Genomic DNA, 25,777 nt, shown 5'->3' with positions numbered 1-25,777 from the left:
AGCTACAAATGGCAGAGCCCAGGTTCACATATGGGGCCTCTTGACTCCAGTGCCCCAAATTTTAACCACAGTTACTCTTCCCCTTTTTGTTATTTCTCGGGTGTTAATGAAATCAGCCTCAACCTGGCGTACCCGGCCTCAGCTGGGTTAGTTTGGGTCAGGTGGCAGGTGGGTTTCAGGCAGACCAAAGATATCAAATAGGGTCTCTAAGGATTTTCAGCGTTTCAAAAGCTAATGTGATACTACAATAAAAAGGATCTTTTTAAGGCAAAGGTAGTAAGATATTTTCCTGGATAAGCCTGCCCAGTCTAACTAAAACAATAAAATATTTTTTTTTTCAGCCTAGAATTGTATTGATTTAGAGTGGTGATGCTGGTTATATCACATGAGGCAGATATTTTGATTAATTAATCTTTGATTAGTAAGTATGGTAATTTTCAGTAGAGAAATTTGTTTGATAAACATCCTCTCGAAATTCGAGATTTATGGGGAATCAGGAGAAGGTAGTCACAGGGAAAGAACTTCACCAATAAATCGCTCTTTTAGGATATTTTATCCACAGATCTGTCTAAACCCTTCTCAAATTTGAAGCTGATTTTTATCATATGTCTGCTCCTTTCTAAAATATAACTTCCAGAAACCCAGAGTTTTCTATAGAGAAATTTTTGTCTCAGATAAGTGAAAAACTTTTCTACATGCAGAAAGGGACTTTTCTTCAGAGAAATTTGTTTTAAAATTAGAACCTTTACACTGTTCCCCACCAGCTGGATGGGGAAAGTCAAAGGAGGGAAGTCATAGATTCTGAGCTGCTTCCCAGGCACTGACTTTCTTAGAATCCTGCCCCCGCACCAGCCCCCGTTCAGGCGGCTCTTTTTAACCATAAGGGACGGCCCTCTCTGCACCAGGCCCGTGTCGGGCTCTGGAGACACAACAGTGAAAGGCCCTGCCAGGGACACAGTGAGCTCACGCTTCAGGGAACAGCAGGCATGGGCGCCAGTTCATGGGTGTGAACAGGCTGCATGGCTCTGGGGTTCGAGAAACAGCTTCGCTTCCTTTTCTGAATCAGTTCAGTCTAATTTGGAGGCCCCTCACCTCAGGTGCAGAGACCACCAGCACTGGTTATTGGAAGGGAGCGCCCTCTGCTTCCCTGGGGCTTATCCATTGGAAAGCGCGGGGGGCCGGCAGGGGACGCCTATGGACTGCAGTCCTGTCGCCTCCTCCAGGCCCGCGTGACCCCCTCTGAGGCAGGTGGGGGCTGGGTCTGGCCTCCCAGGCACAACACAGCCACCTGACCCGTCCAGGAGGCTCTGTGCTCAGGGGCCAGGGTCTCCTCCAGCCCAGCCCCTCAAACGCCCCAGCAGGTTGCTCGCCCCTAGCGGGAGTTGAGGCGGGACAGGGGAGAGGAGAGGGCATGTGTGTAAGGGACCTGGGCCTTTAGAAACACAAGGCTGCTGTGTCCTTCCTGAGTCGTTCATTCATTCAGCAAATCTTTACCCAGCACTTCCGATATCTAGGGGTCTCAGCAGTGAATATAAGCACAAATCCCGCGATCAGGTGGAGTTTACATTTTAAAGAGAGCAGGCAGACCATTAACAAGATAAATAAGAAACACGTGCAGTTTGTTAAATGGTGCTGCGTGCTGAGGGGAAATGAAGGGGGAAGAGGGGCCGGAAGAGGGGCCGGACCGGGCAGGAGTGGGGTGTGCGGGTCACCGGTCACCAGTTACAGGGGGTGAGGAAGGCAGGCCTCGCTGGGAGAGGAGCGAGGACCGAAGACCCAAAGGGAGTCCAGGACTGAGTGTTGAACATGAAGGTATCAGGGTGAGTGTTTCAGGCAGGGACGAGGGCAGGTGTAAAGACCTTGAGGAGGAACATTCCAGTACGGTTGAGGTGACCCCAAGATGACCCGTGATCACAACAGAGTGAGCGAGGGTGCGAGTGGATAAAAATGACATCGGCAAAGAGGACCAGACTCCAGCAGGGCCTGGTAGGTGAAAGGTCTTTGCGTTGCACCCTGGTCAGCAACTGGAGGCTTTTGAGCAGAGGGGAGACAGGGTCTGTAAGAGGAAACCGCCTACACCCCCCACCCACCCATCCCACCCCCCCCCCACCCCCGCCATGGTGTGGAAGCGGGAAGGGCGGGGACTGCGCTCATCTGACGAGCACGCCAGGGGCTTGGACCAGGACCGCCGCAGGGGAGGCGCTGAGCGGTGGTCAGGTCCTAGACGTGCTTTACACGTGAGAACCAAGATAACGTGCCGGTGAATAAAGTGTGGCTGTGAGGGGAAGAGAAGAGGAGGACTGCAGTCTGGGGACGTGAGCAGCTGGGAGAACAGAGAATGCCATTTACTGAGATGAGGGAGGCTTTTAGAAGAGCAAGTTTGGGGGGAAAGATCAAGAGTTCAGTTATGACCCATCAGCACCTCTGAGATATCCCAGTGCAGACAGTGAGCGATCACCTGGTTCAAGTGCGGGCTCTGGAGGGGGCTCCCTGGGGGTCATAGCAGGCAAGTGACCTTTAGGGTCCCGAGACTAAAGAGATCACCCACCGGGAAGCGGGGAGAGACAGGAGGAACCAGCAAAGTAGACTGAGGAGTGGCTGGAAAGACAGGAGAAAGTGGGGTGAGGCCCTGAGAGGCAGTGTTGAAGGGAGTAGTGACCCGCTGTGCCGTTTGCCTCTGACAGATCGGGTCTGAGATGGCGCTTGGGTTTACAAGGCCACTAGGAAACTTGACAAGAGCAGGTGTCTCTGGGGAAGCAGTGGGGACAAAAGCCTGATTGCACAGGTCAGGAGAGATTGGGAAAGAGGAAGTAGAGCCGGGGAGTCCAGACAAGTCTTTCAAAGAATTTTGCTTTAAGGGAAAAAGAATAGGGAAGGGTATAACAGCTAGAGGAGGAAGAGAGGCCAAGGATTTTGTTTTCTAAAAAGTGGAATAAAGAGCATGTGTAAGGCTGTCGGGAAAGATCCGATGGAGAAGGGGAAACTGCGGTGCAGGACAGAGGGGAGAAGTCCCTGAGGGGGCGAAAGCCATGGGCCAGAGTGGAGAGGGGGGGAGCTGCACCCCACGGCATCCAGTGTCGTGGGAAGGAGGCCGAGGGCGGACACAGCAGCTGGGGGAGCCGCTGCGGGGAGATCTGGGTGTCCTTCCTGAGTGCTCATTTTCTCAGGGAGCGAGGTCTTTAGCTGAGAATGAGGATGCTTTTTCTCCCCTAGTGAGTCCACTGTAGCAAAAACAGAACTGACTCTGGTGAGTTTTTCTGTCCCAATAACTCACTCTGTTAGAAGAACAAAGATGAGACGGTATAAGTTAACTGCTTGACAAGGCACAGTGGTCACATCAAAGGAGACCCTAAGCTTCAGGTGGGCCGGCGGTGGTCATCCCCAGCCTAGCCCCACATCACAGGGGGCAGCAGCAGCTCTGGCTCCATGACCTCTGCCCTCTCACAGAGGGGCCACAGCTGTCGATTCTCACACTAGGAATGGCAAGAGACTGCTTCATGGGCGTGATGTTTCTTATTAGGGTGATGAAAATGTTATAAAATCAGATTGTGATGTTGTACAACTCTATAAACATACTACAGTTCATTGACTTGAATGCTTAAAATGGATGAATTTTATGGTATATAAATTACATCTCAGTAAGGCTGTTTTAAAAAATAATTTAAAAATAAGATTGTATGGCTAAAACGTGATGGGCTTCTGGAATAAAAGGGGCCTTTGTTTCTACGTGACCTTTCTTACTCGAAGAGGGTCTGAACCACCTGGACTTGTGTTTAGAGCTCGGAGCAAGCCAGGAACTAGGTAACTGAATTAACCTGGCCTTAATCTAATGCTGGCTCAGATTCACCAAGGTGATACAGGCACATGGCTTCAAATGTTCTTAATAAAATGTTGGGGGAGTGGTGTACAGCTCCCATCACACATGTCCTGCTGAGTGAGGCTCAGCGCGTAATCCCCTTGTAGGAGGCCTTCCTCCATCCAGGGGCTGCCTTCAAGTGCCCCTTCTTCTCTGCAATCAAGCCAACCTGGTTCTCTCCCAAGTAGAACTTGTGAGGCTGTGGACAAGCTACTTCACTGCTCTTTGCCTCAATTTTCTCATCTGTAAAATGAGTGTAATAATAGCATCTACTTCATAAGTTTGTACAGATTAAACGGAAGAATGTTTTAAAGCTCAGTGCCTGGCTCATAGTAAATTCTCCAAAAATGGCAGCTATGATGACTTGTAGCAGAAATATTACTCTGGCTCAGTCTGCCTCCTGCGCCTGAGGATCTGGCATCATGGCAATATTCGTCCCGGCTTTCATAAAGAACGAGCAGATAGGATGCTATTCTTGTTTCTCATTTATCTAATTATGGTTACCTGAGTGTTGTCTCTAACAAAAATGCGTCGCTGTTGTTTCGTTGCAGACAGTTGCATCTATAAAAAGGTTTGCCCATTTAATGGTGGCTCTTTTTTGGTTCAACCCTCTGCATCAGATTTCCAGTTCTGTTGGAACCAGGCTCCCTGTGCGATTGGTAAGGAAACCCTATATTATCATGTTCTTTCCCCCTCAATAGACATATCTGAACTGTTCCATCCTATGTAAGCAAACTCACTGGCTTACCGCTAAATTGCTATGAATTATGTGAGTAAAATGAGTACTCAAAGCCTTCTTCTTCTTTAATTGTTTTTCATTTTGTTCCCCTTTGGGGACTCTTGTCTTCCACTGTTCCTCCCAGGTCTTCTCAGTGCCTGAGCATGTGAGCATTTGAGAGCAATTAAATATCAGTTTCAGTAGATCTTGAACAAGATCTCCAGCCTTGAAACTCTGACTGACTCGGGGGAGGAGCACAGTGCATTTGGCGTCCTTTTTATACATTTTGAAGCTTGAAAGTCTAGAGTTACAGAAACTCAGGTACTTTGCCTGCCACTCAAAACTCAGGACGTGAGTGGTGGTGCTTCGTTTCTGTGATTCAAGATCCACAGCTGGGCATCTGCCTGGGGAGAGTCAGATCAGAGCCAAGAATCTTAGCACTGTTTTCCTCAAAGTAGAAGGCTTTGTTGATAGGTAAACATGATAGAGTTTTGAGAGGAGAGCAGAGGAATGGATCCAGACACTCGGAGGATGGGGTCGGCTCTGATGCAGATTAGTTATGGTAAAAAAAGGGGGGGAAGGGTTGGAAACTGCTCTCAGGTCTGAGCCACGGCCCACTTGAGAGATCAAGGCTAGAGGCATGGGTGTGGTAGGAAGAGTCAAGGTGAAGCCAAGAGAACGGATGAGTCGCCAAGGAGAGAGGGCAGAGGGAGTGGGCCAGCGTGAAGGAGAGAGCGCGAAGTGGCCAGTAAAAAAGACAAAGGTGGGCTCACAGGGCCACTGGGGCAGCTCTGGCACCTGGAATTCATCAAAAAGATCTCAAGAAGAGGGGCCAACGTTTAACAAATAATTCAGCAAACCCACTGAACCCGAGGGACACTGTGAGGGGTAGTCCCTGCCCAGACACACAGACAGGAGGAGCATAGGGGAGGGTGACCCGGAGACAGGGAATGAAGAAGGAGTAAAGGCTAGGTTCCCGGGTGGAAGGCACATGCGAAGGCCATGTCAAGCTGCAGTCTGGACCGTAGGGGGAAGGTCTCCAGGACCTGGGTGGGCGGTGCGCCCCCGGAAGATCGGGTACAGGACTGCAGCGGGAGAAGGGCACAGGGAGAAGCTGGGACAGTGCACACGTCACTGGGCAGAAGCTTGGCGGCTAAGGCAGGCTTTCCTAGAATTGGGGGACATGCACCCGTGAAGGAAGAAGAGAAGCAGCCAGAGGAAGGGGAGAGATGGGAGTTGCCAGAGAAGCGAGGGGGATGTGAGAGGGTCCTGGCAGCTCCACAGCCTCAGGCACAGGCTGGGAGCTGACGCCCTGTTGCCTTGCAGTCTGCGCATTCCCCTACCTGCTGGCCTTCACCACCGACTCCATGGAGATCCGCCTGGTGGTGAACGGGAACCTGGTCCACACGGCCGTCGTGCCTCAGCTGCAGCTCGTGGCCTCCAGAGTGAGTAGAGCTGGGGTTTTATTTCTGTCTGAGGGGCTTTGGGCACCCCCAGTACCATGAGGTTTCAGGCGGGCGCAGACATGTTCACGGTGAGGCTGACAATGCCAACACCTCGTGAGTGTGGAGATGAGAAAGCTGAAAACAGGCTCATGGGTTGGGTTTTCCTGTGCGAGTCCCCTTGGGCTTCAAAACGCCCCTCCTTAGTGTTAAGAGAGTCGTCAGTGCTGGTGGCAGTTGGGGAGCGCTCAGCTGAAAAGAGAAATCCCCCATCAGAGCCTGGGTCACTATTGCCTTGAAGAAGAGGCCAAGTCTAGAAAAGTAAGAGCTTGCAATGTTCCTTTCTTCCTTTGCCGCTGTCTGTCCTCATTTTGAATTTGTGTCCCACAAACTATGGCTGACAGACTAATTCATGTCTGGTAACAGAATGTGAGCAAAACCGAAGGATGCAGGAACGAAGATCTTCCAAGCTGTCTTCTACTCCTGGCGCATAATCCAGCAGGTCTCGTTCTAGTCCCCTCCCCCAAGTCAGCCCCACACCGTCTCCCTGGTTCTGCCAGGCCAGGCTGGTGCCCTGCTGCACGCCTGGGGCACTTTTCCATCCTGACCTGCATCACATTTGGTGGTGGGTGACTGCGTACTTTCCCCACTGCACTGACAGTTCTGTGAGAGCAGAGACTGAGCATCTTATTCACTAACGTAGCGCCAGTGGGGTGCTGGTAAGTGTGTAACCACCACCAGCCCTCTGGAAAATGGGTGTGTGTACGTATACACACACATATATGGACATCAGTTGATTACAAATTTTACTGATTATAAAATGTAAATAGCTTACAATTTACAAATAATAAAATATACAATGCTTTTATCTTAAAGTCCATTTAGCCAACTGGCTCTCACAAAATGCTTTTGTTAATTTTTGCTGAATTCCTTTCTCCATAGCCAAACTAATGCTGCAGTTCAACCACGATTTTATGGTTGGAATTATATCTCCATCCGTTCTTCTTTTTCCAAGTTTGTTGTCATTAAATCTGATATGTGGGGCTTCCCTGGTGGCGCAGCGGTTAAGAATCTGCCTACCAGTGCAGGGGACACGGGTTCGAGCCCTGGCCCGGGAAGATCCCACATGCCGCAGAGCAACTAAGCCTGTGCGCCACAACTACTGAGCCTGTGCTCTAGAGCCCGCAAGCCACAACTACTGAGCCCACGTGCCACAACTACTGAAGCCCGTGCACCTAGAGCCCGTGCTCTGCAACAAGAGAAGCCACCGCAATGAGAAGCCTGCGCACCGCAACGAAGAGTATCCCCCGCTCACCGCAACTAGAGAAAAGCCCACGCACAGCAACGAAGACCCAACACAGCCAAAAATAAATAAATAAATTTATTTTTTTAAAAAAATCTGATATGTGATCTATTAAACTTTTTCACCCTCGTACAAATCATTAAACCAAAACTTCTCTCAATTTTAGCATTAGATTCAACACACTTTTAATTTTAATCTTCATTATTAACATTTTCTTCATCACTGTAAGTCTAGACAATCAACAGAACAACAAATCAAGCTCTGATTTGTAGCATTTGCCAATTTCCATGGTGTAAACAGTCCCACTGTGACTGATCTCAAGCTTCCCGTGTGACACGATGGAACACAGCGTTAGGAGCTGCTATTACACAGTATCCCCCCACCCGCCCAAGACAGTGTTCATGTAAATTACCTCAAGAGCTTGGAGAATACTCAAGGTAGTAAAATAATTAGGAATGGTTGAATTTTGATATTTAGTTCCTTTGTTTTTTAATATAATTTAAGTTTAATAATGGCTGTGTTTAGCAGCCAGCTTACAAAATCCCTGAAACTCAGCGTCCCTGAGTCCACATACCACCACCGTTACCCCAAAGCCAGCGCATTGAGGGTGTGCTTGAGTATTTGCTGAATCATGAGAACCCATTTCCCCACCTGTGACATGGATCTGACTGAATCCCAAACCCTCTCCAGTTCTAACCTCCAGGTGCCCGAGATCCGTGTCGCGGAAGTGTGTTGTGTCTGTGTTTGCAGCTGGTGTGTGGGAAATTGACTCTTTTCTATTGTGTATCAACAAACAGATAAGTGGGTGAGGTGAACACTCAGGAAACGTCTGAGCGCAGAGCTGGAAGCCGCCTCCCCGGCTCGTTCCTGCACCACAGGCCCCCGGGGTGGGGGCAGTTGGCGGCCCTGCAGTGATGACAGAAGGGCCGGTGGGTGCAGGGCCTGTAACAGCAGGTGGCTCAGTAACGCCTTCTCTTTCTCTCTAGTCGGATATATACTTCACAGCAACCGCATCTGTGAACGAGGTCTCATCCGGAGGCAGCTCCAAGGGGGCCAGTTCCCACAATTCTCCTCAGACACCCCCGGGCAGAGATACTCCAGTGTTTCCTTCTTCCCTGGGGGAAGGTGAAGTCCAATTTTTAGTGTCTTATGATAGATAGTTTTGATCCGTTCTGATTTCTCTAGTTCATTGTCAAATACTGACATGTGACTACTGCCGAAGGAACTATTTGAAGCCATAAAAAAACTTGCAGTGTGGTTGCATTCTTAAGAAATCTTGTGATAATGCCCCCCCAAAAAAATCCCATTATGAAAACAGTTGTTGCAATGGGGAGAAGGGAGTTGAGGGCTAGAGAGATTCCAACTTGCCCAGCAAGTTATCTTTTCTTCAGGGATGTTAACAATATAGGTTTTTATAGCTAAAAGGACATAGTCATAAAACCCACACATTACTCAGCACCCAGCTTTCACTCTGTCTGGCTTCGCTCTTGAACCCTGCCCGCAGGCCTTTGTTGTGGTTACTGCCTCGTGCTTTTCCTAACTTCTCACCACATAAGTCGTCTCTATGGCTCGTTGTCACGAGAGCTTGGAGCTCCCGAGCAGGACAGCTGTGCTTTTCTTGTCGACTCCTTCCTCCTGTGCACACGTAACCAGGAGTGGGTGCATTTTTCCCCATTTACCCATGAACACGATGCCCTTAGAAAACAGAGCCGTCGGGCGCCCTCACTTTATTGCCCCTAATGAGACTTGGGAGGTCAGCCTGCAACATAAACTCTTCCTTCATGCTAACTATGTTGAGGAACCAGGAATTATCCTCTTGTGAATAACATGAACTCTTCTTAAAGTTCTGATGTTCTTCTCGAACTCTTATTTCAGGTGAGATTCAGTCCAAAAATCTGTACAAGATTCCACTCAGAAACCTGGTGGGCAGAAGCATCGAGCGGCCTCTGAAATCGCCCTTAGTCTCCAAGGTCATCACCCCGCCCACCTCCATCGGCATCGGCATCGCGGCCATTCCTGTCACTCACTCCTTGTCCCTGTCGCGCATGGAGATCAAAGAGATAGCGAGCAGGACCCGCAGGGAGCTGCTGGGTAATGGCTCTCGATTCTTGTGTTCGCACTGTTTGTAACGATACCCACTGGTTTTACCTGTGGATATTAACTGTCCTCAAAAACAATGAGCCCTTTCATAAGGGATTTATAAAGAAATTATAGTGCACCTACCCCAAGGAATACTATACATCATTTACCCAACGACAATGATGTGTCAATCTGTATTTATTGATGTGGAAAGTGCCCAAACCATGTTCAGGGGAGAAAGGGCAGTTTGTAAAACAGTAGGTCTAGTCTGATATGACATTTTTAAACATAAGTATCTATATATGTCTAATTTCCTAGGAAAGTGTCCAGAAGGGTTTATATCCTGCAGTCCTCAGATAACATTTTACATTCGTATATCCAAAATTTTAATTTACTTAGGGTTTTTTTTTTTCCCACATGTTTTGTTTTCTTGCATGTTTGTGGTACAGTTCAGTTATCCTTCTCAAAGCCCCTGGACCGTGGGGCAGTTCTATGGGGATGGTAGAGATGTAAGATCTTTGCTGTGCCCTCCTCTCTCAATTTACAGGTGGGAGACCAGACCAGAGAAGCATAAAGCACCATGATGATTGTGAAAACGCTAGACTGTTATAAAGATTTTTGTTCAGAATTGTGAAAACAAAATGAGGAAAAATGGAAATGTTATGTCAAACCAGTAAGAACTGGTTTGAAAACTTGAATTGGCATCTGCACAGCATAAAACTGCAAGGACAGCTGGCCTTGGCACATGCCTGTCCTGCAGTAATGTTTCCCGACCAACTGGAGATGGGGATTCGGACCACCTGACAGGGCAGGCCTTGACATTGGCAAAGTCGGTTGGTTTTAGAAGTTGGTGCCTTCCACTGCACTTTTAAAACATATACATTGCTATTTTTAAACCACTATACCCTTAGAAAGCTTGATCTGCCAACTACTATTGTATAAACCACTGTGCTTTTCAGAAATTGAATCTCTGAGTTGGAGAATTACAGTTTCCAGTGGTAGCGCTGTAGATTTTCTCTCCTTCATTAAACTCCTCTGACTCTTTTTTTCCCAATACATATATTCGTTCTAATCAGAAGAAAAAAGAACTTCTACCAACAAGACAACAAGAAAACCAATTATTTAAAAATATAGACTTTATCATCATTCTTCTTGCCTCGATCCCAATAATGCACCAATACCCAACCAAGAGGAAAAGGGCATTTTCTGTCTCTGTGGCAGCCCTGTGGTAATGACCCTCTGACCTGCGATTCTCCCCTGCAATCCAGGCCTCTCCGATGAAGGTGGGCCCAGGGCAGAAGGAGCACCAAAGCCCAAGTCAAAAGCCCGGAAGCGGTTGGAAGAAAACCAAGGAGGCCCTAAACCAGGGACAGTGAGGTCAACTAGCAGCGAAAGGTAAAGAGGGACGCAGCCCCCAGCAGCCCCTTCTCAGGGTGGCGGCCCCTGAAGTCACAGGACAGCCACAGGGCCCTTCCTGCTGACCGATGATGCCATGTGCCGGCCCCTTCGGCAGCCACAGCAGAGGGTTGGCAGCCAGCTCCTCCCTGAGGATCCCCAGAGAACACTGTCTGCCAGGGAGGGGCCCAGACAAATGGGTGACCTCACTAGCAATCCAGCAAATGCACATTAAAGTACACTGAGACTTTTTTTGCTCACTAGATTGACAGGGATTTTTAAAAACAAGAATGCTCAGTAAGAGTGACAGGCGCTCTCCAGTACTTGTGGTGGGCATAGAAACAGGTACAGCCTTTCTGGATGGCCGTTCAGTATCACACGTCCATGAATATTTGTTGAATCCCACTGATTTGTCCCCTGAGGTTCTCTGTGTCCCTCAATAACATCTTGCCTGCTCCTGTGTGGAGGGCAAGGGGGCACGTGTCCAGGCTCCATTAAGTCATTCAACACACATTCTTGGAGCACCTGGCACTGAGCTGGGGATATGGAGCTGAACTTCAGCGGTTCACAGGCTGGTGGGAAAGGCCAACAAGGACATTCTAGGAATTACAGCATTCCAGGGTGGCAGGTGGTGCAGAAGAATGAGGGGTGCCATCACACCACACTTGGGGCAGGGGGGGGTCCCAAACATCAGGAAAGGCTGAGCCCAGTCTCATAAATCAAGCAAGCATTAGCCTGGCCCAGAGAGGGGCGGTACTCACTCACGCTTTAATCCAATGCACTTTCATTGAGCCCCTACTGTGTGACCAGGCCCCTGCCCTCAGGGACTTTACATTCTAGTGTGGAGAAACAGATAATAAACCTGTGAACAAATAAGCAAATGCTATCATTTCCATTAGTGACAAGCACTGCAAGGAAATCTATAAGAAGGTAGTGATGGGGTGGGGCAGATAGAAGGTCTACTTGAGGTGGGGGCTGGGAGTCAAGGAAGGCTTCTTGGAGGAAGTGGCATTGAGCTGAGCTTTGAATGAGAAGGAGCTGGGGGAACAGCCCCTCCGACAGCAGGAATAGCAGGGGTAAAGGCCCTGAAAAGAGAGAGAGAAAGAGAGAGAGAGAGAGAGAGAGGGAAGAGAGTGGGTCAGCTTGAGCACAGACAAGGATGCGAGGTCAAGAGCAGCCAGAGGCTGGGCCGGGGCTTTTACAGGCTCCATGAGTACTTGTTGAATGAATGAACTCCCTGAATTTGGTCAAATTGGTTTTGCAGGTATCAAGAGAGTGAGCGTCCTGAATGCAGGAGAAAATAGAGAGGGCTGGGGTGGGCTGGGAGGAGGCTAGAGGGGTCAGCAGGGCCGGGGCCTGTGGCCCGGCGTTTCAGCCTTGTCCTCAGGCCGTGGGGAGCCAGGGGAGGGTTTTAGGCAGAGTGACATTATCCCAATTTTCCTCACAAACACCTGTGTGTCACCGCTGGCCTTTAAAACCCATAACCACCCATGAGATCGGGCTGTCTGCCTGCAGAACACCAGCTCCGCTGGGGCGGGGGGGAGGGGGTCACTCCTGCACTTCCCCACCTCTCCCCCATAATGGCAGGCGGAGGGGGAGAAGGGCTCCCGAGTTTAGGGCAACAGGAAACAGAGCAGCCAGCTCAGTGGTGCCCCAGGATCCGTTCACAGTGACTTTTCTCCTCTAGGATCACGTTGAGCTCCTTGGAAAGTCCTTCCACTTCCGAAGCCAATCCCGAGGGGCATTATCAGTCGACAGGCTCCGACCCGGACCCTGTGGCTGAGCGAGAAGGCAGCCCTGTCTGGGGCAGCAGCCCCTTTCAGCTCACAGCTTCCTCGGACGAAGACATTATTGACTTGAAGTAAAGAGTCCCAGTCGAGTTTGCCATCTTTAATTTTCTTATGGAGGTTTACACTCTTTAACCAGTTCCAACATCAGTTCTCAACAAAATGTGGCTTTTAGCCTGTCCGTGGTCTATTGGACCAAACCTTCTGCACCCTCGGCCAGTTTGGGTCACTCTCCAATGTCCGGTGCCATCTTAACCTTTGTTTCTTTCTGTTCAGGAACCATCAGTACCCTTGTAATTAAAGGTGGTAGATTTCATTGAGGTTTTAGATTGAAACTTTGAATAAATCAAAAATGTTCATTCTTATTTACTGCAACCTTCTCTTATATTTTATATACTTAGATGGAAAAGTTATTTTTTCATTACAGTTTTGTTTTGTCACATACTGTGTTTCTTTTATAAAGAAAAGCCATTGCTTTGAAAATTTATTATAAATAAGTTTTCTTTCTGCACCTTTGGCCCCTGTTGCTGTTTCAGTTCACTGTGATTGGAACCAGTTGCGTTTCTGCCTACAGACTTGAGAAAAGCTGAATTTTTAGATCTTTGAAACTCCTGCTTCTTTCTCTTTGTGTCTCACAAAAAATAATAAGGTATAGGAGCCTGTTAAGAGTCTTAAGATTTTTTGGGGGGGGTTATTGTTATTGTGAAATCATATAACCAAAAAACAGTTACTCTCCATCATCAAAATTATCATTCTCAAATTCCCTCCTCTTGTTCCAGTCTGCTTTGCTCTCACATGAACCAAATGATTATCCTTCCTCTTATCATGTATCTGCCTTCCGTTGCTCCCTCCTTAAAGTGAGAAGAAAATGTGAGTTTGGCCAGGTGGGAATGAAACAGTGAGATGTCAGCCTCTAGCCAGGGGAAATCAAAGGAGGGAAACCTAGTTTTGCTGATATTGTAACAATTTTAAGCGGTGTGAAGAAGATAATTTATTTTTGGCTTTAGTCTGATGGATTCCATTTTCTTCTGTCTCGTCTTGCCTATACTACCCATCAAAAGAAACTTGAGATCATTTCCCCTGTTAAAGTGGCTCTGAGGAGTTCTTCTGCAGGTCTTCTCACTAAGTGCAGAGGCCTGCGCTTGACATGACCTTGATCTGATAGATTCACAGAAGTTCTGGACCCTACCTCCTTCTGGGCCTTGCACACTGTGGGGAGAGCTCCCCTCTCTGCCTGTTGCACAGACAGTCCAACATGAAGCATCCAAGCTGAAGGCTGCCTGGTCCCCTTCAGCAGAAGGCAAGAGGTGAGAGTATTAAAGACAGTGCTTTTTAGGTGTACCCAGGAGTCTCCTCAGTCTTTGTAGCATTCAGCATTCCCGTTCTTCTTCTGTGTTTTGTTATGCCCTTTTTGTTTAAAGGGGGAAAACACAAGATCAACTACATTACTGTATCTCAACCTCACCTAAAGTTTTGTGAATTAGATTTTATTATTCTTGCTTTTCAAATAAGGAAACTGAGGCCCAGAAAGGGGCAGTGATTTGAACCTGTGAGTTCTCTGACCCCAGAGCTGTGCTCTCTCCCCTGTCCACCATACAGAGCCAGGCTGAGTGCCTTGTATCAGTTGAATCTGGCTGGTGTTTTTCGTGTTAAAATACTCTATAAGCTTCGTGAGCTTGTATGTGTGTTTTTCCTGTCATTTTTTTTTTTTTCTGAAGTTTCTTACTTCTCAGCCTGGAATAGAAAAACCAAGGGCTATTTAGACCATTCTTCCAAAGAGATTGGCAGCAAGTGGCACCCCATGATTTGACAAGAGTCACAGATCTGAGGAGTGGATGTAGAAAGGGCAAGAGGTGGGCCCTACTAAACAGACTGATGGTGCTTAGCTTATAAAAGGGGAGCAGGAGGCTGGTCTGGCAGCAGTGTCTGCTTACAAAGGCCAAGAAGTGAACACTGCACACTCATGGGGAGGGAGATGACCAGCCAGAGGGCAGGAGCAGGTTTGCAGGGATCCATGGCTTAGAGGGCTGGCTGGCCTTAGCTGGGCTCGCTGGATCACCCTGTTTACGGAAGCCTCTCTGCATATCCCTCAGGCTGAATTGCAAAGTAAACCTAAATGCAGCAGTTTGCCCTTGAAGCCTGAGGCATCCCTCCTCTCTGCAAACACCAAGTACCCACTGTCTGGAGCAGGAGATCATGTCCATTGGGGGAGGGAGAGAAGTAAACAGGTGATCACAAGCAATGATAAGTGCTAAGAATTTATGACCGGAGCACAGATGCTGAGGAAGCACAGAGGAGCGGTTTGCCTAAGTCTTGAAAGACAGTACTATCAGGTGACTGCACTAATCATACCGGCTAGCATTTGAGTACCTGGCATGTGCTTGGTCTTTTTATATATTGCCCCTACTCAAAACCCTCCTGCAAGATAGTTAACTGTCATCTCCACTTAGAGATGAGGAAACAGAGGCCCAGAGAGGGATTAGAAGCTAAGCCTGTCACTCTCTTAGCCCTGGTTCTTGCCGGAAATACACAGCACTCCACCGCAGTTGCCTGCACCCAGAGAGTGCGGCATACAAACGGCGAGATTCTACAGCGCACTGACTTCATCGTACTCACCTCCAGCAGTGACCTGGCTGCACGCACATACAGAGGCTGGCTATTAACATCCGCAGGGGACTCAAAATTGGGAGATATTAAGATGAAGATTCCAAAGCCAGGGTTACCTATGAAGTGAGTGTAATTTAACAGGGAGCGTAGAGCTCACTGATTTAAGCCCAGATCAGTCACAGCTATGAGGCATGAGGGACCCCGCCCAACACGGGACAGCACCCGAAGGTCCTGGTCGTCGTCGGCAACCTGGGCCTCCCCCCGCCCCACCCCCACCCCGAGTCGTGACGAGCACGGAGGTGGGCTGCGGCGCCAAGGGCCACGCCTCTGCCCCGGCAACCCAGCTGGAGCGCCAGGCTCAGCATCCGAGAGAGTGGCCCAGAACCGTTGTTTGGAGACGTTCCGCCCTGCGGCTCTAGGTGGGCAGAAGTGCCCAGGCCCCAGGGCAGCGGTTAACGCCAAACAGGGACCGCAGATCCGACCACGACGGGGACTTGCTGCTGCCCAGAGTGGGGGCGGGAAGTTCTGGGCGCGGCCCACGTGCTCCGCCTTCGTCCAGCTCCTAGCCCCACTGGTTGAAGCTAGATTGAGAGGCGGATCCAGGCACAAGTGCAATCCCCGCCCTCCACCCTCATTGGCCGGCTCGGTGTGAGGCGTCTATATGACCCCGCCTCCCAGCTCGCATCACACTCCTATTGGGTGGCTGTGTGCTCCGGCCCAGCTACAAACTCCGCCCCACCTATACACTGGATAGATCTGTCCTAGGGGCGGTTCCAGTGCTCGTCGCCTACCGGCTCTTTGCTTCCATTGGTCCGCTTTGACTTCAAGGGCGGCCCCTAGCGCAGAGGCGAACACCGCTTTGCGTTCCCATTGGCTGCTCCGATACCCGCTGCCGTTCCGACCCCGCCCCAGAGCCAGCACTCACCGTTCATTGGCTGGCTCTGGCCTGACAGGCCGGTGCAGGCCGCACTCACGGGACCCGCGGCAGTTCAGGCGTCGGAGCGGACCGGGCAAGCGTTGGCCGCGGACATGACGCCTGGGGACCAGGAGGAGACCCAGCCGCTCCTGCGGCCGCCGGGCGGCAGGTGAGTGGACAGGGGAACCCGAGCACCGGGGGCGCTGCCTCGCCCCTCCCGCTGCGCCAGGCCCCGCTCACCGACCGCCCCGTCCCAGCAGCGCTCCCCGCGGCCGCCGCGTCTTCCTCGCCTCCTTCGCCGCTGCTCTGGGCCCACTCAGCTTCGGCTTCGCGCTCGGCTACAGCTCCCCGGCCATCCCGAGCCTGCGGCGCGCCGCGTCCCCGGCCCTGCGCCTCGACGATGCCGCCGCCTCCTGGTTCGGGGTGAGGCCTCGGGCTCACCCTCCAGCCCTCCTGGGACCCTCCTTCGCCCACCCTTAAGATGGGCGCCAGGACCCTCCTCCTGCCTGGCTTCGGGCGGGCACTGAGACCCTCCGCCGAGTACGTCCCGGCTCCCCTGCCAGGGGTCGCCCATCCCCTTCCCCCAAGGCCGCTGAGGGTGGGGTGGAGGGCGAGGTTGGGCCGCGGCACCCCCCGGCGCCCCCTCCTCAGCCGGCGGTCGCCCCGCCCCCAGGCCATCGTGACCCTGGGCGCCGCGGCGGGGGGCGTGCTGGGCGGCTGGCTCGTGGACCGCGCTGGGCGCAAGCTGAGCCTCCTGCTCTGCGCCGTGCCCTTCGTGGCCGGCTTCACCGTCATCACCGCGGCTCAGAACGTGTCGATGCTGCTCGGAGGCCGCCTCCTCACCGGCCTGGCCTGCGGCATTGCCTCGCTAGTGGCCCCGGTGAGTGTGTCCCCCAGCCTGGCGCCCTGGGACCCGGGAGAAGGAGCAGACCTGGGGGCCTTGTTTCTCCCTGGCTGCGGCCTCCTGCCTGCCTGGCACCATGCCCTTTCCCTGCTTCGTCTTCCTTACACTTCAACGGGCCTTGGAAATAGCCGCTGTTATTGTCCCTGGTTACAGATGAAGTGAGCTTAAGAAACGTGAAGTCCTTTGTTTAGGCACAGCTAGTCAGTGGTGAAGCTATTACTGGAGCCCAGGATGGTGCCACTTAACAGGTTCTCTCTTTTGCTCTACAAATAAGATGGCATCTGTAGATGGTCAACAGAAGCCTCACAGTATGGCTCAGATCCCCCCCTTGTCATTCAGACCACTGACTACAGTTTAGCAGGAAAATCCTGTTCTGGTTTGTCCCCAGGGGCGAAGGCTGCTGGGACCTGCCGCTCCCCTTCACTGCTCAGGAACCGGTCCTCCAGCCACTTCCCCTGCTTCTCTCTCACCACCTCCTGACCCAGCACTGCCCAGGCTGCCTTTGGAGCTGGACATCTGGGTGAAATCCCGGCTCTGCCACTTACCAGGGCAGAGCACCTCTCTGCGCCTGTAAAATGGGAATAATGGCATTACCTCGTGCTGTGGTTGTGAGGCTTCAGTGAGACCCTGCACATACAGCCCTGGCCCTGGCATGGCCTGTGGAAGGACTCTGGACCCTGGCAGCTGGGATTGCGGGGTGACCCGTGAACTGCCGCTGGTCATGAGTTTGGATGATCAACCACCCACACCCTAACCTGGTCAAGATTGAGAGCAGTAGCTCAGAATCCATCCCTTTGCACCTACCACTCATTTCAACTGCATTTGCTGGGTAACAGGCAGCAGCTAGGTTGGATTTTATATTTTGGAGGGTTTTTTTACTGGGCAAAAACACACCTGTCTTAGACATGGGCATAAGGTATGGAATAACCTAGAAGCATGGGCAAGAGCTTTCTGGCTCCTGAGCCCAGAGGATGCCGTGGCAGTCACTGGTAGCAACTGAGGTGAAGAGTTCCTGCTTTCACTCCAAGGGCACCACTCAAAGTATGGTCCTTGGACCAGCAGCCTGGGTGTCACCTGGAGTTGGTTAGAAAGGCAGAATCTTGGACCACCGCACACCTATTGCATCAGAATTTGCATTTTGTCAAGGGTATACATACAATAAATGAAAGGTTGAAAAGCCCTTCTCGCCCCCGCCCCTCACACATAGCAGCCACTTCTATACCCTTTAAACACTTGCTGCAGATCACTTGGTGGGGGCAGGGAGGTATGCGGAGGGCTCTGCTGACCAGGGCCTGCGGTTAGGAGCCCACTGGGCCTGCAGCTGCCCCAGTGAGGCTCTCCTCAGCTCTGAATGGCTGAGAGTTTTCAGTTTTAAGAACTCTTCGACCCCAAGTAAAGTCCCCTCTTAATTACCAACAGGTCTATATCTCCGAAATTGCCTACCCCGAAGTACGGGGGCTGCTCGGCTCCTGTGTGCAGCTGATGGTCGTCATAGGCATCCTCCTAGCCTATCTGGCAGGTATAGTTTTCGTGTTATCTCTTTTGATAACTGTTAATGGCTTTGTGGCTATTTTACAGATATAGAAACTGAAGTTCAGAGAGGTCAAGGGATTTGCCTGAGGTCACAGAGCCACTGCCCAAGATGCCAGGTTCCCAGACCACCTCCCTGAGACCCTGGGTCATGCGGGTCTTGGGACAAAGTTCTGGGGAGAGCTGGAGAAGATGATGTCCTCATCTTCCCAGAGCAGAAGCCCATTCCAGGAGTGCGGGGAGGGCTGACTGGTTAGGTCAGTACCTCGCTGTGTGGTGACAAACTAGGGTTCTGGGGGTAGAGGGGGCACTCCAGAGTCTTTAGCCTAAGAGCTTGGAGGACCCAAGCCTGTCTCCCTCAGAATCAGTACTGGATTTGCAGCCTGAAGGAGGCAGGTTCCAGGGGACCCGAGGGTCAGAGCCGGGGCCAGCATGAGGAAGCTTCCAGAGGCAGACTGGAACTGAGCTGGGATAGAAAGAGGGCAAGCTTCATATCCGACAGTCCCAGGTTAGGGGAATCTGCCAGTTACTAGCTGTGTGACCTTGGACTAGTCACACCGCCCCTGGGAGCCTCAATTTCCCTGTCTTTAAGTGGAGATAATCCTACCTAGTCCGAGGCTGTTGAGGGATTAAATTAAGTGACACTTTGAAAAGTGCCTGGCAGCAGGCCCCAAATGAGAATTGTCAAGGAATGGCCTGAGAACCATTGGGGGATGGGGGTTTCGGGGCTGACGGGCCGTGGCAGGGTCCAGGGCACGTGCCCTCTAGTTCTTCAGAGTAGCTGACATGCGGGTCCGTGGTCTTTCATTTTTACCCACTTACCATCCTGACTCTCGTTCAGAGTCCTGCCAGCAGTCTAGCTGTCTTGCGGGGCCAGCAGTATGCCAAAGCCCCTGCACAGACACTGACGTTCGGGACAGACGTGTGGGTCACACCCGTAGAATTTCCTCCAGGTCATCATAATCTGCACTTTCATTGATCAATTTCTGTGAGTTTTGATTGACTGGTTTTCAGTGAAAAGTCTCCCCCAACTCTGTCCCTCTTCCTCTCCGGAGGCGCCAGCCTTGCCTGCTTCTTGGCAGCCTTGCTGAGAGTCTGCATGTAGGAGGACTATGCATATTTATTCTCCCGCTCCTGCCTTTTAGACGAATGGTGCCATATACCACGTCAATACATAGCGAGCGCCTTTGTTTAATGGCTACATAAATATTCACTGATATACCCCCCATCGTTTCCACAACATTTAGCAATAGTGATGACAATATCAACAACAAACCCGAGGGTAGTCATGCAAAGGTAGTGAGGTCCCCACCCCTTAAGCTGAGTCCCTGGGGTTGGCGAGGGGGCAGGCACTCCCAGAGAAGGTCCAGGCTGGCTCACCCCAGCTCTGATGTCTGACCCACCCCGCCCCACCCAGGCTGGGTCCTCAAGTGGCGCTGGCTGGCTGTGCTGGGCTGTGTGCCCCCCTCCTTCATGCTGCTGCTCATGTGCTGCATGCCTGAGACCCCTCGCTTCTTGCTGACTCAGCACAAGCGCCAGGAAGCCATGGCCGCCATGCAGTTCCTGTGGGGCTCCGAGCAGGGCTGGGAAGAGCCCCCTGTTGGGGCTGAGCACCAGGTGAGGGGCTGGGAGCCAGAGCTGAGGGGAGGGGACCATGAGGTCTCGCCCCTTTGCAGCCAGGGGAGGTCAACACAGTCTGTTGCAAAGGCTGTACACACACAGTGGCGGGTGGGATTGGGGGTGTTGTCCTGTGTGCCAGCAAGCAGAGGCCTGCTCGAGCCCCACTGCTTGGCTGGGCCCCAGCCTTGGACATCCCTGGGAAAGCCTGAGCCGTGATCTTCCTGTCCCAGGAAGAGAAAGGCCGGGCCACATTAGAGGAAAATGCAGGTGCAGACTTGAGGACTTAGATTTTTTAAACAGGGAGTTGTCGGGCAGGGGAGAAGACTGAGTCTCTGCCCCTTACCTGCTGTGTGACCTTCCCATCTTTAGCCCTAGTTTCTTCATCTGTAAAGTGGGAGTCATAGCACATGTCTGGCAGTGGTGGTGAGGATCAGTGGGGCGGGGGGAGGCACTTGGCCCAGGCCCAGACCCAAGGCTGGTGGGATTCGGGGCCCCTGGGCTCTTTGCTCATAGAACATCTTTGTGGATCCCCCAACAAATCAGTAAGGGACGTGGGGAGGTGAGGATCTTGTCACCTTACAAATTGGAGGCTAAAGGGATGCAGGGACCTGAAGCAGAGGCTTCAGGTGGGGCCGGGACAAGAAGCAGAGGCTCCCTTACTCCACCAGGCCTCAGGATGGTGGGCTCAAAGCTGGGGCGCCCTCGAGACAGGGTAGAGAGAGGCACTGATGCCCGGTCTCCGTCTGAGCAGGGTTTCCACTTGGCCCAGCTGCGGCGTCCTGGCGTCTACAAGCCCTTCATCATCGGCATTTCACTGATGGCCTTCCAGCAGCTGTCGGGCATCAACGCTGTCATGTTCTATGCAGAGACCATCTTTGAGGAGGCCAAGTTCAAGGTAAAGAGGCTTCTGCCCCGGCCTGCTCACCTGGATGCCATATGGGTGGGACCTAGTCCCGGGGTCTTCGCCTGACCCGCCTCGGCCCGTCTCCCCAGGACAGCAGCCTGGCCTCGGTCATCGTGGGGATCATCCAGGTGCTGTTCACAGCCGTAGCGGCCCTCGTCATGGACAGAGCCGGGCGCAGGCTGCTCCTGGCCTTGTCAGGTGAGGCCCAAGGGTGACAGCTCAGCCCTCTGCAGGTGGGTGGCCCAGGCCAGCCTCCCACCACAGGCTGGAGGGTCTTTGCTGAGGTCACCATGTTGAGGGAGGAGGACAATGGCTGAGTGTCCCTGAGAAAAAGGCCAAGACTTCAGGAGAGCTCTCACTGAGCCGTTGTTCCAGACCAGGCCCGTGCTAACGGCATCGCTGCATCACACCTTAACCTTCGCAGTGAACCTACAAGAAGGCGCCATCAGGGCCCAGTGTACGATGAGGAAACTGAGGGCCCGGGGCTGAAGTGGCTCAGAAGCGTGTGGTCTTTCTGGGCAAGTGACTTTACCTGAGCCTGTTTCCCCTCTGTGAAACGGGGGTAACTGTGGGCCATTGTGAGGACCAGGGGATGATCTGAGTGAGGCTCCTCATGTTCTGAGCCCCACCGAGCACTTGGTGCTGCTGGGAAAGTGGGTCTGGCCTCTGTGGCTGCTCCTGCTTCCTTGGGCCAGGGAGGGTCTGCTTCCAGGAGCTTCTTGGAGTTTGCTGAGGTTCAAGGTCCAAGCCGGGGCTGCCAGGGCCAGGCTGGGGTGAGTGCAGTAAGGCAGGGCTCTGCTCACTGCCCCTCTCAGAGGCAACCGGGCCACGTTGCTGTGGCCCACAGTGCACGAAGACTCCAGCCCCCCAGCGCCACGTGCCCGGGCCGCGGGCCGCCTCCCCCTGCCCCGTCCTGCCCACTGCCACGCTCCACCTGCAGGTGTGGTCATGGTGTTCAGCACCAGTGCCTTTGGCGCCTACTTCAAGCTGACCCAGAGCAGCCCTAGCAACTCCTCGCACGTGGACCTCTTGGCGCCCGTCTCCATGGAGCCCGCCAGTGGCAGTGTGGGGCTGGCCTGGCTGGCGGTGGGCAGCATGTGCCTCTTCATCGCCGGTGAGTGGGGAGGCTGAGTCGGGGGTGAGGGGGCCGCCCTGTCACCACCGGGTTCCTGTGGCTCCCAGTGAGGCCAGGCCTACCGGCCTCACCTCAGCGTCTGCAGCTCTGACTGTGTGCCAGGCACCAAGCTGAGCCCGTCTCTGCTCCTCTCACACGACTTCCACGACAGCCCTCCAAGCAGGCCCCTCCTTGTCCCGTTCCGTAGCAAAGGCCTGACGCATGAGAAGTGAGGACAGTGGCCTGAGACCCCACGGTGGGAAAGTGCTGAGCTGGCGGGCCCAGGCTGGGATCCAGGCCCCCTCAGGCCACAGCTGGGCAGCCCCGCAAGGCTTCAGCCCAGGTGGTCTGCGGCAAGCTGAGGGTCCAGCCCTGTGGGCCCTGACGCCTATCTTGCTCCCGCAGGCTTTGCTGTGGGCTGGGGACCCATCCCCTGGCTCCTCATGTCTGAGATCTTCCCTCTGCACGTCAAGGGCGTGGCCACGGGCGTCTGCGTCCTCACCAACTGGTTCATGGCCTTTCTCGTGACAAAAGAGTTCAGCAGCCTCATGGTGAGTGCGGGCCCCGATGGCCTCCCCCTCACGTCGTAGTCGGCAGAGAAGCGCTTTTCAGAATTACTCTTGTTGCTAGAGACTTGGGGTCCGTGGCTCTGCATGCAGGCTGAGGCCCCAGCATCTTGCGACACCATCTTGGTCAGGGGTGAGGGGGAGCAGACGGGCCGGGGCAGGCGAGAAACCCAGGCTGTGGCCACTCAGGAACCTCCAGGCTGTCCAGGTGCAAGGACAGCAGGGCTGACCTCCTCCCCCATTGGACTCTGGGGACACGGGCTGGGAAGCAGGGCTGTGAGAGAAGCTCCGGCTTTGGAGTCAACAGGCCTGGGCTCCATCCCCATCTTGGCCGCCTCCCTGCTGGGTGACGTTGGGTGTGCTGCTCACCCGTCTCTGAACCAGTTTCCTTGACTGGAAATGGAGAAGGGTAATGTACCTTCCTCTTAGGGTTGATGGGAGCATCAGTTCAGTTCAACATTTTGCCACCTTCTCATGGACGGACTGATGCAGACATGGTCCCTGCCTCAGGGACCATCCAATAGGGGGGCCACTCTGGTGCAGACAGTCAAGCCATTTGTTCAGTCATTCATTCCCCCCCAGGTCTCCTGGTACCTACCATGTCCAGGCCTGTTCAGGGTGCCAGAGCAGCAGTGAATGAGACGGACAGGGTCCCCTTTATGACAGGGGCTGGTATGACAGTGCACAGTGGTGGGAGGATGAAGCACCAGGAGGCTGGGCTGGGGCAAGGGGAGGCAGGTCATGAGAGGAGTGGATGCTTGGGGCTGGACCGGACTCTGTGTAGAGCCTGTGCTGCCCCGGGGGGCATGTCAGGAAGACCAGAGCAGAGGCCTGGGGGCGGAAATTACTTGCCGGGAGCTTGGAGGGGACAGACAGTAAAGGAGGGGGATGGCACCAAAGGACCTAAGAGTGACCTGGGGGTGTACAGTGCTGAGAGGCCAAGAGAAAGCCTTCAAGGAGGGAGGGGTGGGGTCACAATGTCTCAGAGGAAGAGGAGCTGAAAGGGAGCGGCCTTTGGTTCCGGCACCTGGGAGGTCACGGGGGCTGGGCTGGGAGGGTGGACTGACTGACCGAAAGTCACTGCTCCCTCTCCCCTCCGCGCATGGGCCCTGAGTGTCCCCGTGTGTGCACACGCCCCCATTGCCAGTAGAGCGGAGGTCTGTGGGCCCTGGGGTCAGACACTGGGGGAGGAAGCCCAGCTGTCACCTGATAGCAGGTCTCTGACCTGGGGGCAGTCACTTCGTCACAGTGAGCCTCAGTGTCCCCGCCACACAACTTCCACACCTTGGACAGTGCTCAGCTCAGGATTCTGGATGGCGGACCCCACAACCTCCTCCACTCCCCTGAGCCTGGGCGGGGTGGGCCCCGACTGGGGCCTCGGCTTCTCGGCTGGGGCGTGAGGGCTCCTGACCTGCCGCGTCCATGCATGGCCTCTCCACTCTCTTTGCAGGAGGTGCTCAGGCCTTACGGTGCCTTCTGGCTGGCTGCTGCCTTCTGCATCTTCAGTGTCCTTTTCACTCTGGCCTGTGTCCCTGAAACCAAAGGAAAGACTTTGGAGCAAATCACAGCCCATTTTGAGGGGCGATGACCGCCCCTTCCCGTGAGTGGCTGCCCCTCCTAGCTGGACCGGTTTTGGGCCTCGGAGGGGCTGGAGCCCGCCTGTGACTCCAAACTGAGCCTCAGCTGGAGCCTGGATGCCCCGCCTGCCCCCAGGGAGTCAGGAGCCAGGACTGTAGCCCCTTGGAGCCTTGTCCTCTGGGGCCCCTCCTTCCTGCCCAGCTCTCTACAGCCCAGTGAAGCACGGGGACAAGGTTCCCAGCCCCTGGGTCCAGTTTCCACTGCTGCCCTGTGACTCGTGAGGAGGGAACATCTCGGAGACGCTTTGTTGTCCTGTGGTCAGTCCTCCACGTGCCGTCTCTGTCACGACGAAAGTGACAGCGGAGAAGGGGGACTCTTGGTTCCTCGTTTTCTGGAGAAGATGCTTTTGGAGGCTGGGTGATAGCCATGGTGACTCCTCTCACATGGCTGCCTTATCAGGAAGGAACTTTGCCAAATAAATATTTGACTCAGAAAATCAGGTCATGACCTCTTTGTGTGGGCTGCAGTCCAGAAGGCATTCTCCTGTCCCTTCCATAAAACTAGGCCTCCCACGAACTGAGTCTTACCAAGAACATCTATGGATCTGCTTTCTCGTGGTCAGCTAGGCTTGCCTTTGGCACTTGGAGGTCATTTCTGACTCTTTCCTTGGGTTCAGTCCCCTGAATCATTAGTCATCAAATCTTGAGTTCCTCCTGCAAAAAAGAAGCCTCCCTTCATATTAACTCTAATGGAGCCAGAAGTCTTTTACAAATTACTTTTATTGTCTATTGTATAAGTAATACATGTTTATTGCAGGAAAACTGGAAAACACAGATTTATGTAATATAATTATTTTTTATGGCAGTTAACCATCTGCTAGGCACTATGCTAAGCACTTTACAGATATTAACTCCTTTATTTAGATAAATAATAAAATATTCACACCTGCACCTTACCAGACAGAACCTCTGTTGAGAATTTCGTTCTGTCTTACAAGATCTCTCCCCCAACATACATGCTTCCCAGCATCACTACACAGAAGTGGGACACCCTACTTCCCATTCCGTAACCTGTTTTTATTCACTTCTCAGGCTGTGCAGCCCAGCATGTGCCCACCTTGACATCTTGTATTAAGCTTTGTAATGAGACCGGAGACAAGGGGAATGGAAGTGTGGAGTGGTCCAGGGCAGAGCGGTGGGGGAGAGCAGGACAAGTTGTTTAACTTCCCTAAGCCTCAGTTCATTCATCTGTAAAATGGGCATAATGATGTTATCTCCCTCGTGGGGTTGTTATGAGGATGAAAGGAGCTGATCATGTAAAGCACTTAGATCTGAGGATGGCACTGAATAAGTGCTCAATCAGTTTAGCTGCTGGTGGTGGTAAGGCTGTGCAGGTGAGGGTGGGAGGCTGTGGTGGAGATGGGGAGCTGCATGCAAGGCTGGTTGTGAGGCTCTAGGG

At 52.8% G+C, this 25,777-nt stretch overlaps 2 protein-coding genes across 4 annotated transcripts in view; both read left to right on the top strand.

The window, feature by feature from the left end:
• GARNL3 (GTPase activating Rap/RanGAP domain like 3) overlaps window positions 1-12,658 on the top strand; it is a 159,920-nt gene extending 147,262 nt beyond the window's left edge. Inside the window, exons 25-30 of the mRNA XM_061200963.1 lie at window positions 4,408-4,515; window positions 5,901-6,019; window positions 8,306-8,444; window positions 9,195-9,410; window positions 10,667-10,793; window positions 12,481-12,658. Of these exons, the coding sequence (XP_061056946.1) occupies window positions 4,408-4,515; window positions 5,901-6,019; window positions 8,306-8,444; window positions 9,195-9,410; window positions 10,667-10,793; window positions 12,481-12,658 (887 nt within the window). The remainder of the gene's footprint in view (window positions 1-4,407; window positions 4,516-5,900; window positions 6,020-8,305; window positions 8,445-9,194; window positions 9,411-10,666; window positions 10,794-12,480) is intronic.
• Window positions 12,659-16,137: 3,479 nt separating this feature from the next.
• SLC2A8 (solute carrier family 2 member 8) lies at window positions 16,138-24,815 on the top strand. 3 transcript variants are annotated; one of them, XM_061200962.1, is made up of 10 exons: window positions 16,138-16,272; window positions 16,364-16,526; window positions 16,777-16,983; window positions 18,427-18,526; window positions 19,955-20,154; window positions 20,909-21,052; window positions 21,151-21,259; window positions 22,002-22,175; window positions 22,581-22,726; window positions 24,192-24,815. In XM_061200962.1, exons 1-10 carry the CDS (start codon window positions 16,217-16,219, stop codon window positions 24,327-24,329), a joined length of 1,437 nt encoding a protein of 478 aa, XP_061056945.1. In that variant the 5' UTR covers window positions 16,138-16,216; the 3' UTR covers window positions 24,330-24,815. The 3 variants fall into 3 exon arrangements, with proteins under 3 accessions (XP_061056945.1, XP_061056944.1, XP_061056943.1); XM_061200961.1 differs by having other exon boundaries at window positions 16,361-16,526; XM_061200960.1 differs by lacking the exon at window positions 22,581-22,726 and having other exon boundaries at window positions 24,192-24,277.
• The last annotated feature ends 962 nt before the right edge of the window (window positions 24,816-25,777 follow it).

This window comes from Eubalaena glacialis, chromosome 9 (genome assembly GCF_028564815.1).
Source record: "Eubalaena glacialis isolate mEubGla1 chromosome 9, mEubGla1.1.hap2.+ XY, whole genome shotgun sequence".
Lineage (NCBI taxonomy): Eukaryota > Metazoa > Chordata > Mammalia > Artiodactyla > Balaenidae > Eubalaena > Eubalaena glacialis.
This window is presented reverse-complemented; position numbering and strand designations above follow the sequence as displayed.

Coding starts and splice junctions, on each gene's coding strand:
- SLC2A8 (XM_061200961.1), top strand. CDS start 16,217: ATGACGCCTGGGGACCAGGAGGAGACCCAGCCGCTCCTGCGGCCGCCG. Junction 18,527..19,954: donor CCTCCTAGCCTATCTGGCAG/GTATAGTTTTCG, acceptor CGCCCCACCCAG/GCTGGGTCCTCAAGTGGCGC. Junction 22,727..24,191: donor AAGAGTTCAGCAGCCTCATG/GTGAGTGCGGGC, acceptor CTCTCTTTGCAG/GAGGTGCTCAGGCCTTACGG.